General features: G+C 42.4%; 1 protein-coding gene across 3 annotated transcripts in view; it reads left to right on the plus strand.

Moving 5' to 3' along the window:
* Positions 1–17,775, plus strand: part of LOC139571488 (protein sidekick-2-like) — a 659,762-nt gene that overhangs the window by 593,232 nt on the left and 48,755 nt on the right. For all 3 annotated transcript variants that reach the window (XM_071394417.1, XM_071394415.1, XM_071394416.1), the window contains 10 exons: positions 599–749; positions 1,053–1,290; positions 5,116–5,231; positions 5,416–5,605; positions 5,834–5,932; positions 7,578–7,772; positions 8,455–8,656; positions 8,881–8,984; positions 9,518–9,588; positions 10,373–10,508. In XM_071394417.1, the coding sequence (XP_071250518.1) occupies positions 599–749; positions 1,053–1,290; positions 5,116–5,231; positions 5,416–5,605; positions 5,834–5,932; positions 7,578–7,772; positions 8,455–8,656; positions 8,881–8,984; positions 9,518–9,588; positions 10,373–10,508 (1,502 nt within the window). The remainder of the gene's footprint in view (positions 1–598; positions 750–1,052; positions 1,291–5,115; positions 5,232–5,415; positions 5,606–5,833; positions 5,933–7,577; positions 7,773–8,454; positions 8,657–8,880; positions 8,985–9,517; positions 9,589–10,372; positions 10,509–17,775) is intronic.

Consider the following 17,775-nt stretch of genomic DNA (forward strand, 5'->3'; position numbering starts at 1 on the left):
GTAGTGTACCTAACCTCTAACTCCTAACCCTTCTACAGGTAATGTACCTAACCTCTAACCCCTAACCCTTCTACAGGTAGTGTAGCTAACCTCTAACCTCTAACCTCTAACCCTTCTACAGGTAGTGTACCTAACCTCTAACCCCTAACCCTTCTACAGGTAGTGTAGCTAACCTCTAACCTCTAACCCTTCTACAGGTAGTGTACCTAACCTCTAAACTCTAACCTCTAACCCTTCTACAGGTAGTGTACCTAACCTCTAAACTCTAACCTCTAACCCTTCTACAGGTAGTGTAGCTAACCTCTAACCTCTAACCTCTAACCCTTCTACAGGTAGTGTAGCTAACCTAACCTCTAACCTCTAACCCTTCTACAGGTAGTGTACCTAACCTCTAACCCCTAACCCTTCTACAGGTAGTGTACCTAACCTCTAACATCTTATACAGACTCCTGGGACCCATTAACTCAAAACAATACAGCTTCATGATCTCTGTTAGTCTAGTCTAGTTTAGATGTAATGAATAGAGCCGTGAGCCCTCTGGGCCTATGGACCTCTCCTGTGATGACTTTGCTCTTGTTACTTCCCTCCCCCTCGGTAGGTTCCGTATACGTCAGGTGAACATTGTGGGGACTAGTCCTCCCAGTCAGCCCTCAAGGAAGATCCAGACCTTGCAGGGCCGTCCAGATATGTTCCCCGCTAACGTCACCCTGCGCACGGCCAGCGAGACCAGTCTGTGGATCCGATGGGTGGTACGTGACGTCTCAACAGACTGACATTATGATGTGATGCTCTGGTTTCATCATCAAGCGATGATGACTGGCTGTTTGATTTATACTGATTATTGTGGATTTCTCTCTCCTTTCTTTCTTTCATTTCTGTCTCTCTCTCACCCTCTCCCTCTCCACCTCTCTCCCTCTACCTCTCTCCCTCACCCTCTCTCTCCCTCCCTCTCGCCCCCTCCCTCCCTCCCTCTCTTCCCCTCTCTCCCCCTCTCTCGCCCTCTCTCCCTCTCTCGCCCTCCCCACCTCTACCTCCACCTCTTACCCCCCCAGCCCCTACCAGAGTGGGAGTACAATGGGGACCCAGAGGTGGTGGGATACCGGGTCCAGTACTCCCGCACAGGATCCCAGGGCAGGGCGCTGACCCATGTGATCGCTGACCGGCTGGAAAGGGAGTTCACCATCGAGGACCTGGAGGAGTGGACAGAGTACGATGTCAGGGTTCAGGCTCTCAACGGCATCGGGGCCGGGCCCTGGAGCCAGCCTGTCCGAGGAAGGACCAGGGAGTCTGGTGAGATCACACTGCCTTTGTCCCAAATGGCACCTAATTCTATATATAGTATAGTGCACTACTTTTGACCAGGGTCCATAGGGAATAAGGTGAAATTTGGGATGGAGATACTGTTCACATCTCAACAATTGGTGGAGTCTCACACACAGCACTGATGTTCAGTCTTTAATTTGGGGGCCTTTGACCTACACACTTCATTAATTTAGGACTTAAAAGGCATGGCCTATGTCTACAGAACCAGCATTCTGATCTACAGAACCAGCATCTGATCTACAGAACCAGATTTCTGATCTACAGTACCAGTATTCTGATCTACAGAACCAGTATTCTGATCTACAGTACCAGCATTCTGATCTACAGTACCAGCATTCTGATCTACTGAACCAGTATTTTGATCTTCAGAACCAGTATTTTGATCTTCAGAACCAGTATTTTAATCTTCAGAACCAGTTTTCTGATCTACAGAACCAGTATTCTGATCTTCAGAACCAGTATTCTGATCTATAATTCCAGATTTCAGTCACACACAACACTGTGTGCAGGTTATTTTCACCCATATGTGGGTTTGGCCCAGACCTCCTGCATATAGCTCTTTAGCTATCCACATGTATGGCATGGGGGCCAATGTAGTTTTACTCTTTCTGCTTCATGGAGACACATGAAACAGACATCAACCCGTCTGTCTGCCTTCTCTCGCTCTCTTCTCTCTCTTCGTTGGTGCAGTCACTGTGGTTACCAGAATTTAGGGAGTGGGGAGTAGAGGAGGAAATTGGGAACACATGGGCTACAATGTGGAATTCCTCTGTGTTTTTTCCTTTTTTCCACTCACTCCAGCAACATCTTCAGGATCAGAATCAAAAGCTTTAACATCACATATAAACTCAGCAAAAAAAAAAAGTCCCTTTTTCAGGACCCTGTCTTTCAAAGATAATTCGTAAACATCCAAATAACTTCACAGATCTCATTGTAAAGGGTTTAAACACTGTTTCCCATGCTTGTTTAATGAATCATGAACAATTAAGTAGTATGCGTGGGAACGGTCGTTAAGACACTAACAGCTTACAGACGGTAGGCAATTAAGGTCACAGTTATGAAAACTTAGGACACTAAAGAGGCCTTTCTACTGACTCTGAAAAGCACCAAAAGAAAGATGCCCATGGCCCCTGCTCATCTGCCTCAACGTGCCTTAGGCATGCTGCAAGGAGGCATGAGGAATGCAGATGTGGCCAGGGCAATAAATTGCAATGTCCATACTGTGAGATGCCTAAGACAGCACTGCAGGGAGACAGGACGGACAGCTGATCGTCCTCGCAGTAGCAGACCACGTGTAACAACACCTGCACAGGATCGGTACATCCGAACATCACACCTGCGGGACAGGTACAGGATGGCAACAACAACTACCTGAGTTACACCAGGAACACACAATCCCTCCATCAGTGCTCTGACTGTCTGCAATAGGCTGAGAGAATCTGGACTGAGGGCTTGTAGGCTTGTTTTAAGGCAGGTCCTCACCAGACATCACCGGCAACAACGTCGCCTATGGGCACAAACCCACTGTCGCCGGAAAAGACAGGACTGGCAAAAAGTGCTCTTCACTGACGAGTCGCGGTTTTGTCTCACCGGGGTGATAGTCGGATTCGCATTTATCGTCGAAGAAATGAGCATTACACCGAGGCCTGTACTCTGGGGCGGGATCGATTTGGAAGTGGAGGGTTCGTTATGGTCTGGGGTGGCGGTGTGTCACAGCATTATCGGACTGAGCTTGTTGTCATTGCAGGCAATCTCAACGCTGTGCATTAAAGGGAAGACATCCTCCTCCCGCATGTGGTACCCTCCCTGCAGGCTCATCGTGACATGACCCTCCAGCATGACAATGCCACCAGCCATACTGCTCGTTCTGTGCGTGATTTCATGCAAGACAGGAATGTCAGTGTTCTGCCATGGCCAGCGAAGAGCCCGGATCTCAATCCCATTGAGCACGTCTGGAACCTGTTGGATCGGAGGGTAAGGGCTAGGGCCATTCCCCCCGGAAATGTTCGGGAACTTGCAGGCGCCTTGGTGGAAGAGTGGGGTAACATCTCCCAGCAACAACTGGCAAATCTGGTGCAGTCCATGAGAAGGAGATGCACTGCAGTACTTAATGCAGCTGGTGGCCACACCAGATACTGACTGTCACTTTTGATTTTGACCTCCCCTTTGTTCAGGGACACATTATTCAATTTACAAGTGTTATACATACGATAAAAGATAAACTTCTTGTTAATCCAGCCGCTGTGTCCGATTTCAAAAAGGCTTTACGGCGAAAGCATACCATGCGATTATGTTAGGGCAGCGCCTAGCCACAGAAAACCATACAGCCATTTTCCAACCAAGGAGAGGTGTCCCAAAAGTCAGAAATAGCGTTAAAAATAATCACTTACCTTTGATGATCTTCATCTGATGGCACTCCCAGGTCTCCATGTTAGACAATAAATGTTTGTTTTGTTCGATAAAGTTAATCTTCATGTCCAAATACCTCCTTTTTGTTCACGCGTTTAGTACAGTAATCCAAATACACAAAGTGCGAGCTCAAAGTCCATACGAAAAGTCAAAAAAGTTCCATTACAGTTCGTAGAAACATGTCAAACGATGTATATAATCAATCTTTAGGATGTTTTAATCATAAATCTTCAATAATATTCCAACCGGACAATTCCGTTGTCATTAGAAAGGAAAGGGAACGGAGCTCGCGCTCACGGCCGCGCTCGATAACTAAAGGCTTTCAGCTGAGCCACTTACTGTGAGTGGTCTTATTCTCTCCCCTTTCACAATAGAAGCCTGAAACAACTTTCTAAAGACTGTTGACATCTAGTGGAAGCCTTGGGAAGCGCAATCTGACCCCATAGACACAGGATATTGGATAGGCAAAAACTACAAACCTCAGATTTCCCACTTCCTGGTTGGATTTTTCTCAGGTTTTTGCCTGCCATATGAGTTCTGTTATACTCACAGACATTATTTCAACAGTTTTGGATATATTTGCATATTCTAGCTTCTGGGCCTGAGAAACAGGCAGTTTACTCTGGGCACGCTTTTCAGTTCGGACATTTGGAACAGTTAGCTGGATAAAGTGCTGCGAACTAAGAGAGTACCCTCCACATTTCTGAACAATAAAAATGGCCAAATAAAATGGTAGTAAACCCAAAATGGCTTTGTAAATAAAAGTATACCAGTGACTGAGCCTATGATTGACTAGAGAAGGCCATCCAACCCTGGGAAATAAATTGCAGTGGTGCTTAAGGTTTTTGCAGTTTAAAATAAATATCAATGGTCTATCGTAAAGGGTGTCAATTGATCTCAAACACTGAGCGGAAGCATTCATATATAACATTTCACCATAGTCTAGTATAAGCATAAATGTAGGTGATACTTGCCTCCTGGCTTCAAAAGAAAAACAGGCCTTATTCCTAAAATAAATCCCGAATCAGTTTAAATTGTTTTGTACGTTGTTGAATATGCAATGTAAAATAGAGTCTGTCATCAATATATATTCCAAGATATTTATATGAGGTTACAGTCTCAATCTCATTGCCCTGACAAGTAGTAATAGGTGAAAGGTTCAGAGGTCTATTTCTTGCTTTAGAAAGCAACATTAGTTTAGTTTTGTCAGTAATGAGGATAAGCTTCAACTGACACAAGGTATGTTGAACAGTATAAAAAGCAGTTTGCATGTTCTGGGAAGCTTTTGTGAGAGACGAGGCACAACAATAAATAACAGTATCATCAGCTTAAAATAACTGGATTTCGGTCTGAAAAGTTTTTTTTATTTTTTATTCCCTCCAGTCCCATCCTGTGGCCCCACCAACGTGTCAGCCTTTGCCACAACCTCCAGCAGTATCCTGGTGCGCTGGTTTGAAGTACCAGAACCAGACCGGAATGGACTGATCTTGGGATACAAGGTGTGTGAGGTGCTTAGTCATCACCCTCGCCTCCAAGAGGGATACAATATTGTACACAAAAATAATTCCATTACTCACTCTCCCACTCTCTAATTCAATATCTTCCTTTTGCTCTTCTCTTCTTCCCTCTCTTCTCCACTCTTCTCATCTATCCTCTCTTTTCTTCTATTCTCTCCTCTTTCAGGTGTTGTATAGGGAGAAGGACTCTGACTCGTCCCTCCAGTTGTGGACAGTGGAGGGGAACGCCAGCCACAGTGTCCAGCTGACTGGTCTGGGGAAATACGTCCTCTATGAGATCCAGGTCCTGGCCTTCACCCGCATCGGAGACGGCATGCCCAGCTCACCACTCATACTGGAGAGGACTCTGGACGACGGTATGCACCGGGCAGCCTAATATATGCCTGTCTAAATGTATACTACCTGTAGGGCCCTTAGACATCAAGTAGTGGTGGATACAGGATATTTTCAAGCTTTCAAATAGCTTATCCAGAATTTGATATTATAGTATACCAATGCCCGTCACCATTCAGTCAACCAATGCATCTGAAGTGAAGAAAGAGGTGTAAAATAGTCTAACCCCTCTGCCACTCTCTCGTCTCCAGTGCCCGGCCCTCCAGTGGGCATCCTGTTCCCTGAGGTCCGGACCACCTCGATGCGTCTCATCTGGCAGTCCCCGTCCCAGCCTAATGGTATCATCCTGGGTATGTGGTTTGACCTTTGACCCTGACCAGACCTTGACCTTTCACCTTTAACCTGTTCAGACTCCACAAGAATGACCCCCTAGCATCGTAGAACCTGATACTTGTGTTCACCATTATGTTTCAGGCAGGTTCAAAGGGCTTAAAGTGGAACTGCCAGAATTGTTGCAATAAGCGCATTGGTCATATTGAAAAGACACAAACATTGCAGCCACGACTCAAACTGCCCGTTGTTTTATTTGAAAACAAATAACCCCTCCTGTGGCCCCACGAACGTGTGGGGCAGTAGGATGCTGAATATAGCATTTTAACATATTACAACAAAAGAGATAAATAATATTTGTCAAGCCTTTGCTGCTATGCTAGCTTGCAGATGTGCATAATATGCTGTGACCCTAACTCCAAAAAACAAAAAAGTAGCTATAGATTGTTAAACAAACATGTTTTTCATTTTTTTGCACTGCATGGATCACCAGTGCGGTTGAATGCAGCATCGCTGTATGGCGCACTCAAAACGTATTGCAACGTCAGTTGAGTAGCCCAACCTAGTCTACTGCTCAAATGTTGCTGTAATAGGCCTACATGTTTCTCTTTTGTATGGTGTTTTGTTGCAGGTTTAGTTTTTTGGTTATTTATTGTCAAGTTTTATAAACCGAAGCCAGACTGCAACATTTTAGTAGCCCAGCTAGGATTGGCATGTGTCTGTACACTTAACCCTCCGCTACGCATTGTAAATGGGACACACGAAAGCAGCGCAATTGAAGTTGAATTCAACTATGCGTGCGCATCAGGCTGTAATTTTATAAAGTTAATGGCTCGACTGTTTACTAATTTATACACGCCTGTGTGTCCTATTCAGCCCGCGGGCTTTGTTTGACAAGTGCGCTAGCCTATTAGCCACGTTATGACTGACTTGTGATCATTGCCCTTGCTAGTTTGATTGTATTGATATTCCCAGCCTTCCCAGTCGTCTTCCCGGTCGTCTGTTTTTGTTCAAAATATATTGAAACTGAAAGAGTGCATCCAGAATGGGTGGCGGCAGCAAACAATGTACCAGGCCAGCTGTACATTGTTTGTACATTGACAACCCGACAGCAATATTTTTTGGGACTACCAAGAAATGTATTGGGGAATTATATTAATCATGCATTGAACTGCATCCATCTATTTAGCCAACAATGCCTTACTGTACATCATGGAATGTTGAGTCAAATGAAGATGTTTTTGAAGCATAAACTGGGTATTTGATATTTTTGACTGATATGATTGTCTGTTTGTCTGCAAAGTAGTTAAAACACTGTCAGTTCCACTTTAAAATGTGGGTGTCCACATCTTCTGAAGGAAATGTTGACAGACATTAAGGATAATCCTCATATCTTCTGAAGGAAATGTTGACAGACATTAAGGATAATCATCATATCTTCTGAAGGAAATGTTGACAGACATTAAGGATAATCCTCATATCTTCTGAAGGAAATGTTGACAGACATTAAGGATAATCATCATATCTTCTGAAGGAAATGTTGACAGACATTAAGGATAATCATCATATCTTCAGAAGGAAATGTTGACAGACATTAAGTTTAATCATCAAGTTAATAGTGTCTGACTATGCTTTCATGTTGTGTTTTCTCTTTTCTCTTCTCAGCCTATCAGATCACGTATCGTCTGAACTCGACCAATAGCAACACGGCCACAGTGGACGTGTTAAAACCGAGTGCTCGCCAGTACACGGTGACTGGCCTGAAACAAGAGTCAGTATACGTGTTCCGCATCACAGCCCAGACACGCAAGGGCTGGGGGGAGGCCGCAGAGGCACTGGTGGTCACCACCGAGAAGAGAGGTAAATGTGAATTGAAAGATATGTCAGATGATGTGTTATATAACATTAGTGTATGAGTTATTGTACTTATTGAATATACCAAAAAGTGAGGTTACTATGGAAACATATGGAAAAGTTATAGTATGAGTTATTGTAGCTTATAGGACATTCCAGAAATGATTGTGTATTTTGTGTACTACAAGTTTTATGTTACATTACCATATGAGTTATTGTACTTTAGAGCATACCACAGAATATTGTCTACATGTGTTAGAGAGCAGACAGGTTTATTTTCTCAGGGTTGACACAAAATGTTTGAGTGGCTGGGCTAAGTCAGGCAGTTACCGTAAACAACAGAGAATTCCATCCAGTTTAGAAGAAACACTCATCTCATCTGATAGTGGTTTACAGATTCAGCACATTGGTTTCTAATGAGTCATATTCTGCCCGGTTACATCTGCAGTAATAAGCTATTTGTTTAGTGTTTTTACACAAGCACTTGAAGTTAGTGAGTACTGTAGGCTAATGATTGAGCCGTTTGTGTATGGTCATTTGTTTAACCTGATAAGAACTTGTACACAGTTCAAACTTTCTTCCTGTTATCATAGAACTGTTGTTTTTAACCTTGTTAGCCTCTTTAACACCCTCTGTTTTCCCCTCTCTCTTCCCCTCTTCCTCTCTGTCTCCCCTCTTTCTCCCCCAGCTCGCCCTCAGCCCACCGGTCGTCCCATGGTGCCCCAAGAGAATGTTCAGGCCCGCAGCGTGTTGTTGTCATGGGAACCAGGCAGTGACGGCCTCTCTATGGTCCGCTACTACACCGTGCAGCTGAGAGAACTGCCTGAAAGCAACTGGACCGTCCACTCTGCCTCGGTCAACCACGAGTCCAGCTTCTACATAGTTGGCAGGTACAGTATGCACCCTACCTAGCACACTGCCTAGCACCCTACCCAGTGCACTAACAGGGGTATATAGTGGGAGGTTTCCTATCACAGTATAGACCCTTGAGCAGAGCTATTTGAGATATTTGCTTGGAAAAGCTGCACTTAGCCCTAAATGGAACTTGAAAGATTGAAAAAAATGTTGTAACGACTGAGAATGATGTTGTCATGTGTTACATCTCTGTTGCTAGGCTGAAGCCCTTCATGTCCTACCAGTTTAGAGTGAAAGCCACCAACGACATAGGAGACAGTGAATACAGCGAGGAGAGTGAAGTTATCACCACACTACAGGACGGTAAGAGACTTGAACTCTTTTCACGTTGTGTTATCTTACTGCATTGAAAATAAAGATCCTTGTGGACATCATATTATCCTCACATGATTTGGTCTTCATTGTCCTTGGATTTGCCACATTGACACATTTGTAAGCAGGCGTTCTTTAAAGTGTGTTTTACATCAGTGTTGGGTTAGAATCCTTCCCTGAGTAGAATGTCAGGATGAGTTAATGTATAGCTGTGGTGAGGACATTATTGGCAGCAGCAGAATAGGTGATGTCATCTTCACCATCTGTGGTTGCTGTGTGATGGGGGGGGGCACTTAAAACCAAACAGTGTCAACCGAGCAGAACTAACTTTAATTCAAGAAATGTTCTTCCTTCAAATCATTCTCATGCCCAAATTTGACTTGTTTACCAATGGGTGATATGTTCTCTTTAGTTGTGTGTATGTATGCTGTGAATACCACTGCGTTAGTTATTTGCACCTGATGGTAGACTCAACTAATTGTCCTTGCTTTCAACCTTTGTTCTTTTCTCTCCTTCTGTTGCAGCCCCTGACGAAGCCCCCACAATCCTCTCTGTCACACCACACACAACTACATCCGTGCTGATTCGCTGGCAGGTAAGAAGAGACTGGTGGTGATTGGTTCTGATGTCTGTCTTCCTATCCGCAGTAAAACCCAGTCATCTGTCAGTCAGTGGATGGTAATGAGAGGGTAGCACGGTGAATAGGGTGTACTTAGACTGAGTGGAACACACACCTCCTCTCTCTAACACTAACACCTGAATTAGCAGGTCATTAACTGGAGATGGAGAGTTCCCAGGTTACTACCTGTAGGAGTTTTACACCGAGACATCCAAACTCTTCTCTCTTTCCCCTGTTCTCTCTCTCACTTCTCTATTTTCCATTTGTTCTGGCCCTGTTATCTAATGTTTTACAACAGGAGAATTTCTGTCTGTGTGAGTCAGCCATGGATGAGCTCCAGTTGTCTGGGGATTTCTGTCTGTGTGAGTCAGCCATGGATGAGCTCGTTGTCTGGGGATTTCTGTCTGTGTGAGTCAGCCATGGATGAGCTCGTTGTCTGGGGATTTCTGTCTGTGTGAGTCAGCCATGGATGAGCTCGTTGTCTGGGGATTTCTGTCTGTGTGAGTCAGCCATGGATGAGTTCCGGTTGTCTGGGGATTTTTGAATCTTTATCTTAGTGCTGTTGTACACTGGCCATGCTTTGCCGGAAAGGGCTTGCCATAAATGGGATGATCGTAAAGCGAGTTATAAATTAAATATATTATTATTTTTAATCAAATATCTAGTTAGCTTGCTTGGCTTTGTAAATATGACTGTCCGTGAAAGAGACTATGTTGAACATGACCTAATGGTAGTCTCACGTTATGTCTTGTCATCACAGCATCCGTCTGAGGAGAAGATTAACGGTATCCTCCTTGGTTTCCGGATACGGTACCGGGAGCTCATGTACGACCACCTCCGCAGCTTCTCCGTACGCACCGCCAACAGCCCCTCCAATACTTGGACCGAGCTCAACTGTGAGTAGTGTCATAACCTCCCCACAACGCTCCTACAACCTCACATCAACCACCATCTCTCAACAAGGCCACACAGAACTCCATCAGAACGTGTACCAAACATTCTCCTATATTGTCTTCCTGTAACACTGGCTGTGCCTGACACCTGACACTACACCTCTTAGAATCAGTCCCTTCTAATAGTCTTCTACTATCTGCTCGGTCTGTGTGATGTTTCATTTCTCTTTGATGAAGTTAGTGTGGGTTTCTATGATTGTGTGGGTTTTTCACTGGTTCTTGCAGAACAGTCACATCAAATTGTATTTGTCACATGTACCAAATACAACAGGTGTAGACTTTACAGTGAAATACTTACTTACAAGCCCTTAAGCAGAGTTTTTTTTAAGTAAGTAAGAAAATATTAGCTACATTTTGTTATGTATACAGTGCCTTTGGAAAGTATTCAGACACCTTGACTTTTTCCACATTTTGTTACGTTACAGCCTTATAAAATTTATAAAATTCATTTTTTTCCTCATCAGTCGACACACAATACCCTATACTGACAAAAGTAAAACAGTTTTTTTTTAAATGTTTGCAATGTATTAAAAATCAAAAACAGTTTTCAGACCTTTTGCTATGAGACTGGAAATTAAGCTCAGGATGCTCAGGTGCATCCTGTTTCCATTGTTGAGATGTTTCTACAATTTTATTGGAGTCCACCCATAGTAAATTCAATTGATTGGACATGATTTGGAAAGGCACACGCCGGTCTATATAAGGTCCCACAGTTGACAATGCATATCAGAGCAAAAACCAAGCTATGAGGTCAAAGGAATTCTCCGTAGAGCTCCGAGACAGTATTATGTCGAGGCACGGATCTGGGGAAGGGTACCAAAACATTTATGCAGCAAGGTCTCCAAGAACACAGTGGCCTCCATTATTCTTAAATGAAAGATATTTGGAACCACCAAGACTCTTCCTAGAGCTGGCTGCCTGGCCAAACTGAGAAATCGGGGGAGAAGGGCCTTGGTCAGGGACGTGAACAAGAACGCGATTGTCACTCTGGCAGAGCTCCAGAGTTCCTTTGTGGAGATGGGAGAACCTTCCAGAATGACAACCATCTCTGCAGCACTCCAACAATCAGGTGTTTATGGTAGAGTGGCCAGACGGAAGCCACTCCTCAGTAAAGGGCACATGGGGGGAAAGAGGGATACCTAGTCAGTTGTACAACTGAAATGTGTCTTCCGCATTTAACCCAACCCCTTTGAATCAGAGAGGTGCGGGGGGCTGCCTTAATCGACATCCACGTCTTCGGCGCCTGGGGAACAGTGCTCAGGGGCAGAACGACAGATTTTTACCTTGTCAGCTCGGGGATTGGATCCAGCGACCTTTTTGGTTACTGACCCAACTCTCTAATCACATGACAGCCGCTTGGAGTTTGCCAAAAGGAACCTAAAGACTCTCAGACCAAGAGAAACAAGATCTGGTCTGATGAAACCAAGATTGAACTATTTGGCCTGAATGCCAAATGTCACGTCTGGAGGAAACCTGGCACCATCCCTACGGTGAAGCATGGGAGTGGCAACATCATGCTGTGTTTCTGTTTTTCAACGGCAGGGACTGGGAGACTACTCAGGATAGAGCAAAAGATGAACGGAGCAAAGTACAGAGAGATCCTTGATTAAAACTTGCTCCAGATCGCTCAGGACCTCAGTGTGGGGCGAAGGTTCACCATCCAACAGGACAATGACCCTAAGCACTGTCATGACGTGGCCCTTTCTGGGTATAGATCGTGGCATCCCCCTCTCTCTCTCCTACACCCAGGTTCTGTTATCTCAGGTTGTAAAATCCTGGAGGAGACTCTCTCCCCCAGGCCATGCAGAAAGAGAGACACATAGGTAGACAAAGGATTTCACGTGGCAAACTCCTAAATCCCCAAAATGGGAATTTGATACAATATGTCCACTTGTGAGGAGGTTGGAATGGTCCATGGACACGTAAGGGGCGGGTATGATGAGTGTGTTTCATTTGGTGACCTCAGAGAGGACAGGAAACACACATAACTATATCTCTGAATATGTACATTTCTCAATTATGGGGTTTGCATCTAATTCTTGTATAAAATGAATGAGTAAAGATGAAACTATTTATGAGATTATGTAATGTGATGTTAAACCTTTAATGTGAGAGAATTGTATTCCCTTTAAAGTTTAACTAAGTCATTGGCCCGCCCCCGTGAGCACAGACATGATCTGACGTCATAGAACCTCTTTTTCTATTGTTACGAATAAAAACCTCTCCTTAGGAAATCCTCTTCAGGCCACAAAAACCTCAGAATAAGCTAAGGTTGTAATGGTTGTTGAATTCCTAACCATACCACGTGGAACATTGGCTACACGGCAGGAAATGGTTAAACTCTGAGACTATCGATCCCTACACAATAAGAGCAAATCTTAGATACTAATTACTAGTCTTCAGCTAGAAATTATGTAAACCTGGGATTGTGAATGCCGACAACCGCCAAAACATCTGTCAATGAGAACATTTCTGAATGGTACTCTGAAGTATCCATTCTAACCACGAAAGACTTCAGGGAAGCAGAGAGAGAGATGCTCCGAATGAGTGAGCATTCATGTGCAAAGGATTAGCATTTCAATTAGTATAATTATCAACTGTGTAATGATTCCTTTTGTCTTCCCGCCTGTTCTCAGTACACACCCACTTCCCTTTGTCCACCAAGCCGTCATATCAGCTTAGCCCACTAGGGAACCTCCCCTATAATTTCCTTGAAACCTTTTCTACTGTTTGATTGTTTATGCATTTTTGTGATTATTTAGTTAGTAAATAAATGATTAAGACAATTGGTGTATGGATGATTCATAGTAAAGGCTGGGTTCGAGCAGATAACCAACAATTTACGACGTTCAGAATGAGACTAATGTGAGGTAAAGAATAATTCAATAATTAGAAGACTAATTGATCAGATATTAAAATATCTGAAGAGTTATATTAGGAAAATTATAACTTTGTAATCTGAATATTTTGCTTGGTGCCCCGAATTCCTAGTTAATTACATTTACATGATTAGTTTAATCAGCACACAGCCAAAACAATGCAGGAATGGCTTCGGGACAAGTCTCTGAATGTCCTTGAGTGGCCACGCCAGAGCCCAGAGTTGAACCTGATGGAACATCTCTGGAGAGGCAAATCAAATTTTCTTGGTTACATACACGTGTTTAGTAGATGTTATTGGGGGTAGTGAAATGCTTGTGTTTCTCGCTCCAACAGTGCAGTTATATCTAACAAGTAATATGTAACAATTTTACATCAATACATACAATACACACATATCTAAGTAAAGGAATGGAATTAAGAATATCTAAATATATGGACGAGCAATGTCAGAGCGGCATAAACTAATATACAGTAGAATAGGATATAATACAGTATATACATATGAGATGAGTAATGTAAATATGTAAACATTATTGAAGTGACTAGTGTTCCATTATTAAAGTGGCCAGTGATTTCAAGTCTATGTACATTACCGGTCAAAAGTTTTAGGACAAAGGTTTTTCTTTATTTGTACTATTTTCTACATTGCAGAATAATAGTGAACACAAAACTATGAAATAACACATATGGAATCATTTAGCAACAAAAAAGTGTTAAACAAATCAAAATATATTTGAGATTCAAATAGCCACCCTTTGCCTTGAAAACAGCTTTGCACACGCTTGGAATTCTCTCAACCAGCTTCACCTGGAATGCTTTGCCAACCATTTTGAAGGAGTTATGCTCCTTCAAAATAGGACATATGCTGAGCACTTGTTGGCTGCTTTTCCTTCACTCTGCGGTCCAACTCAACCCAAATCATCTCAATTGGGTTGAGGTCAGGTGATTGTAGAGGCCAGGACATCTGATGCAGCACTCCATCACTCTCCTTCTTGGTCAAAAAGCCCTTACACAGCCTGGAGGTGTGTTGGGTCATTGTCCTGTTGAAAAAATTAAAAATCATAGTCCGAATAAGCCCAAACCAGATGGGATGGCGTATCGCTGCAGAATGCTGTAGTAGCCATGCTGGTTAAGTGTGCCTTGAATTCTAAATAAATCACAAACAGTGTCACCAGCAACGCACCCCAACACCATAACACCTCCTCCTCTGTGCTTTACGGTCTGAAATACACGTGGAGGTCATCTGTTCACAGACACCGCGTGTCACAAAGACACGGCGGTTGGAACTAAAAATCTCCAATTTGGACTCCAGACCATTGCTCATGTTTTTTCTTCTTATTGGTGTCCTTTAGTAGTGCTAGTGCAGCAATTTGTGCATTAAGGCCTGATTCACACAGTCTCCTCTGAACAGTTGATATTGAGATGTGTCTGTTACTTGAACTCTGTGAAGCATTTATTTGGGGTACAATTTCTGAGGCTGGTATCTCTAATGAACTTCTTGTCAATAGGGGGGCGCTATTTTCACTTTGGAAAAAATGTGCCCAATTTAAACGGCCTCGTACTGTATTCTAGATCATACAATATGCATATTATTATTACTATTGGATAGAAAACACTCTCAAGTTTCTAAAACTGTTTGAATTATATCTGTGAGTAAAACAGAACTCATTTTGCAGCAAACTTCCAGACAGGAAGTGAAAAATCTGAAAACGAGGCTCTATTTCAGGGCCTGCCTATTCAATTGCCTAATATTTATCGATATGCATGCACTTCATACGCCTTCCACTAGATGTCAACAGGCAGTGGAAGGTGGAATGTGGTGTCTAGCTTGATCTGAGGTCGAACAAGAGCTTTTGGAGTGGCAGGTCAGGAATTTCCTTTCTCTACCTAGGCGCGCGAAGCACCTCCATATTGTCTTCTGATAAGCGTTCGGTATACACGGCTAATATCTCTGGCTCTGATTTTATTTGATACATGTGATAATAACATCGTAAAGTAGGTTTTTTCAACCGAGTTTTATCAGATTATTCAACGTTTATTGGGACTTTTGGAGTTTTCCGTTCTTTGCGTCGAGAGAAATTGGGAACGTCATCAACATTGGCTAGCATTGTGGTGCGAATTCGACAGGAGAAAAGGACATTCTAAAACCAAACAACTATTTATTCTGGACCTAGGACTCCTTGTACAAGATTCTGATGGAAGCTCACCAAAAGTAAGAACAATTTATGATGTTATTTCGTATTTCTGTGGAAAATGTTATTTCTATTCTCCGCCGTTTTGGCGGGCGCTGTCTCGCAATAACGCAAGCTGTTTGTTATGGTAAAGTTATTTTAAAAAATCTAACACGGCGGTTGCATTAAGAACCAGTGTATCTTTCATTTGCCATACAACAAGTATTTTTATGTAAAGTTTATGATGAGTTCTTTGGTCAGATTAGGTGAGTGTCCAAAATAGCTCCGGACATTCTGGTGAATCGATGCTACATATTCACAATGTATAACCACGGTTTGCAGCTCTAAATATGCACATTTTCGAACAAAACATAAGTGTATTGTATAACCTGATGTTATAAGACTGTCATCTGATGAAGTTGGTCAAGGTTAGTGATTAATTTTATATCTTTTGCTGGCTATCTATGCGGTGAATAAATGCGGTTGTGTGTTTGGCTATTGTGGTAAGCTAATATAAAGCTATATTGTGTTTTCGCTGTAAAACACTTAAAAAATCGGAAATATTGGCTGGATTCACAAGATGTTTATCTTTCATTTGCTGTACACCATGTATTTTTCATAAATGTTTTATGATGAGTATTTAGGTATTTCACGTTGCTCTCTGTAATTATTCTGGCTGCTTTGGTGATATTTTTGATGGTAGCTGCAATGTAAAACTATGATTTATACCTCAAATATGCACATTTTCGAACAAAACACACATTTATTGTATAACATGTTATAAGACTGTCATCTGATGAAGTTGTTTCTTGGTTAATGACTAATTATATCTCTATTTGGTCGGTTTTGTGATAGCTACCTATGCGGTAGAAACATGGTGAAAATATGCGGTTGAGTCTTTGGCTATTATGGTTAGCTAATAGAAATACATAGTGTTTTCGCTGTAAAACATTTTAAAAATCGGAAACGATGGCTGGATTCACAAGATGTTTATCTTTCATTTGCTGTATTGGACTTGTGATTTCATGATATTTATATGCTATTATTTACTTGTGGCGCTATGCTAGGCTATGCTAGTCAGTTTTTACTGATGAGGATGCTCCCGGATCCGGGATGGGTGTTAAGTAAAGGTTAATATTATTCCAACAAGGAACACAGACTGAGACCAAGGTCTCTTTTACAGCTGGGCCCTGCATATACATGTTTACACATACAGTACAATGATTAAGAAACTACACAAGACGAACAAAACGATCACAGATAACACAAAAAAATACAGCAACATAGGTTATTCCCCTAACAGCACAATAACTTGCATTACCCGAAACAGTTACAAGCAATACAAAAATAAATCCTCCAATAAATATTTAAAATGGGCAACAGGGGGACAAGAGTCTCAAGTTTAAATTTAGTCTGCAGGCTATTCCATAAGCAAGGAGCATAACAGGAAAAGGCAGCCATACCCAACTCTGTGGAAATCGCATGGGCCTCAAGTGTAATCCATGTTGAGACCTGGTTTTAGGAATTCTAATTCTAATATTGATGAGGGATGATAAATAAGAAGGTAGCTTATTCAGAAGTGCTTTATAGACAAACACCAGAGCATGTTGTTCTCGTCTCACGGACAGCGAAGTCCAACCCACATTTTGATATAAAACACAGTGGTGAGTTATGTAGCTAGTGCACCTAAGTGCGCAATGATAAGTAGCATCCAGCGATTTAAGTGTTGATGTCGTAGCATGCATGTAAATAATATCCCCATAATCTAACAGACATAAAAGTAGCTTGCACAATTTGTCTTCTATTTGTAGAGGAAAAACAAGTCCTGTTTCTATAGAGGAAGCCTAGCTTGATTTTTAGTCGTTTACAAAGTTTGTCAATATGCATTTTAAAAGACAGTTTATCTTCCAACCATATCCCTAAGTATTTATATGCAGAGACCTGATTAATTCGAGAACCATCTTAGCTCGTAAGTGCAAGTGTATTTTCAACCAACTTTTTGAACCTATTAAAAATCATAAAATGGGTTTTCTTTGCATTTAAAACAAGTTTCAGCTGTATAAAAGACTCTTGTAAAACTTAAAAGCTGTCTCCAATAGTGATAATGCTTGGTCAATTATCCTCTGCAACGGAGGTAACTCCGTAACTCAGGAGGGGGC

Source organism: Salvelinus alpinus, chromosome 3 (assembly GCF_045679555.1).
Source record: "Salvelinus alpinus chromosome 3, SLU_Salpinus.1, whole genome shotgun sequence".
In the NCBI taxonomy this organism is placed as follows: domain Eukaryota; kingdom Metazoa; phylum Chordata; class Actinopteri; order Salmoniformes; family Salmonidae; genus Salvelinus; species Salvelinus alpinus.